Raw genomic sequence first — 1,246 nt, forward strand, 5'->3', positions numbered from 1 at the left:
GTTCTGACCCATACCAAGATAGTCGTTCGAACAGAAGACCATGACCTCTCTAGGAACGCCCGCCTCGTCGTTCTGACCACGGAATGTCGCCTTGGGGAAAGTGCCAACATGTCTCTGTAGATTAGCAAAGTAACGATACCTCCCTTCTCGCTTCAGCTTCTCAATGTTGTACTCAAACTTAGTCTCGTACATCTTATCGGCCACTCTCGTCACCAGAGACTTCTTCACAACACCCTCATCAAGATCGTTATGTATGAGGACAGGTTTCTCAACCACCGACATCACTGGGCAGAGACCGGCAAAAGTCTCAACCGCGCTCTTGTCGGGCATCCCCTTGGTTCTAGCCACGAAGGGACACACATTCTTAACCTCAGATAGATTCACTGGTAGTGGCGACGAACGCGACGCCACCGCAGCGGCGGCGGCGGCTACCTGGCGTAGCTCACCAGAGAAGTGATTACAGGTTTGTTGGGCGACTGCCGACATCAGAGGAACAGAGGAAAACCTGAGACTGTCATCTCTTCTGCCTACCACACGCCATGACCATCTTAGTGCCTTTCACGCTATAGCTGCCACCGACACAGACGAGTGCAAAAAGCGCGCGCCCTGAACAAGGAGGGATTGTTATTTGAAGGGAAATATTTGCTGTGGTAGCTGCTGTATTATCAGTATCAAGCCGCTTGATTCGAGCGGCATATCCCAAGAGAGATCTTTTCGACCATGTACCAGTTAGAAAGCGACCGAAGACTGGCCAGTGTGGGGTGACAGAGGAATTGTGTCGACCCGCAGCGCGGCACAGCTACACTCAACAACTCAACACAGGTCTTTACATTGATGACAATGGAGGTAACGATGATCATGCCAGCAACTTCGGATCAAATCCCATCTCTTCTCGAGGTATACCGTATCTGAGCAAACACTTCGACCACAATAGCCAGACGAGCAACTTTACTCGCCCAACTTCGCCTCAAATGCCCGAACAAGCTGAGCGTGGGCTTCTTGTAGCTTTCGCTGTTCCTGAATATATACTCCTCAATGATGTGCAATGGGGAAAAGGACTTACCTCTTGCAGCTCAAATATGGTATCATCCTTGGAAGTCAACACAGGACGGAACTTCTCAGAGATCTCCTCGGCCGTCCCTGCCTCGCGATTTGTTGATCTATGCATCTCCACCACCTGGGCGTCCGCTACTTCAAGTGAATCCTAAAAAAGTTGAATTCGCCAAGAAGTCGGAGGATGGTGGTC

At 50.6% G+C, this 1,246-nt stretch overlaps 2 protein-coding genes across 2 annotated transcripts in view; both read right to left on the reverse strand.

Moving 5' to 3' along the window:
* Positions 1-486, reverse strand: part of Pmar_PMAR011164 (hypothetical protein) — a gene marked incomplete at both ends in the record, with an annotated part of 609 nt that extends 123 nt beyond the window's left edge. The window contains one exon of the mRNA XM_002768718.1: positions 1-486. Within this exon, the coding sequence (XP_002768764.1) occupies positions 1-486 (486 nt within the window).
* Positions 487-856: 370 nt separating this feature from the next.
* Positions 857-1,168, reverse strand: Pmar_PMAR011165 (conserved hypothetical protein; the record flags this gene model as incomplete). Its single annotated transcript, XM_002768719.1, has 3 exons — positions 857-908; positions 953-1,017; positions 1,064-1,168. The coding sequence occupies 3 exons, from the start codon at positions 1,166-1,168 to the stop codon at positions 857-859; spliced, it is 222 nt and encodes a 73-aa protein (XP_002768765.1).
* Positions 1,169-1,246: the final 78 nt, after the last annotated feature.

Source organism: Perkinsus marinus (genome assembly GCF_000006405.1).
Source record: "Perkinsus marinus ATCC 50983 genomic scaffold scf_1104296967388, whole genome shotgun sequence".
Lineage (NCBI taxonomy): Eukaryota > Perkinsozoa > Perkinsida > Perkinsidae > Perkinsus > Perkinsus marinus.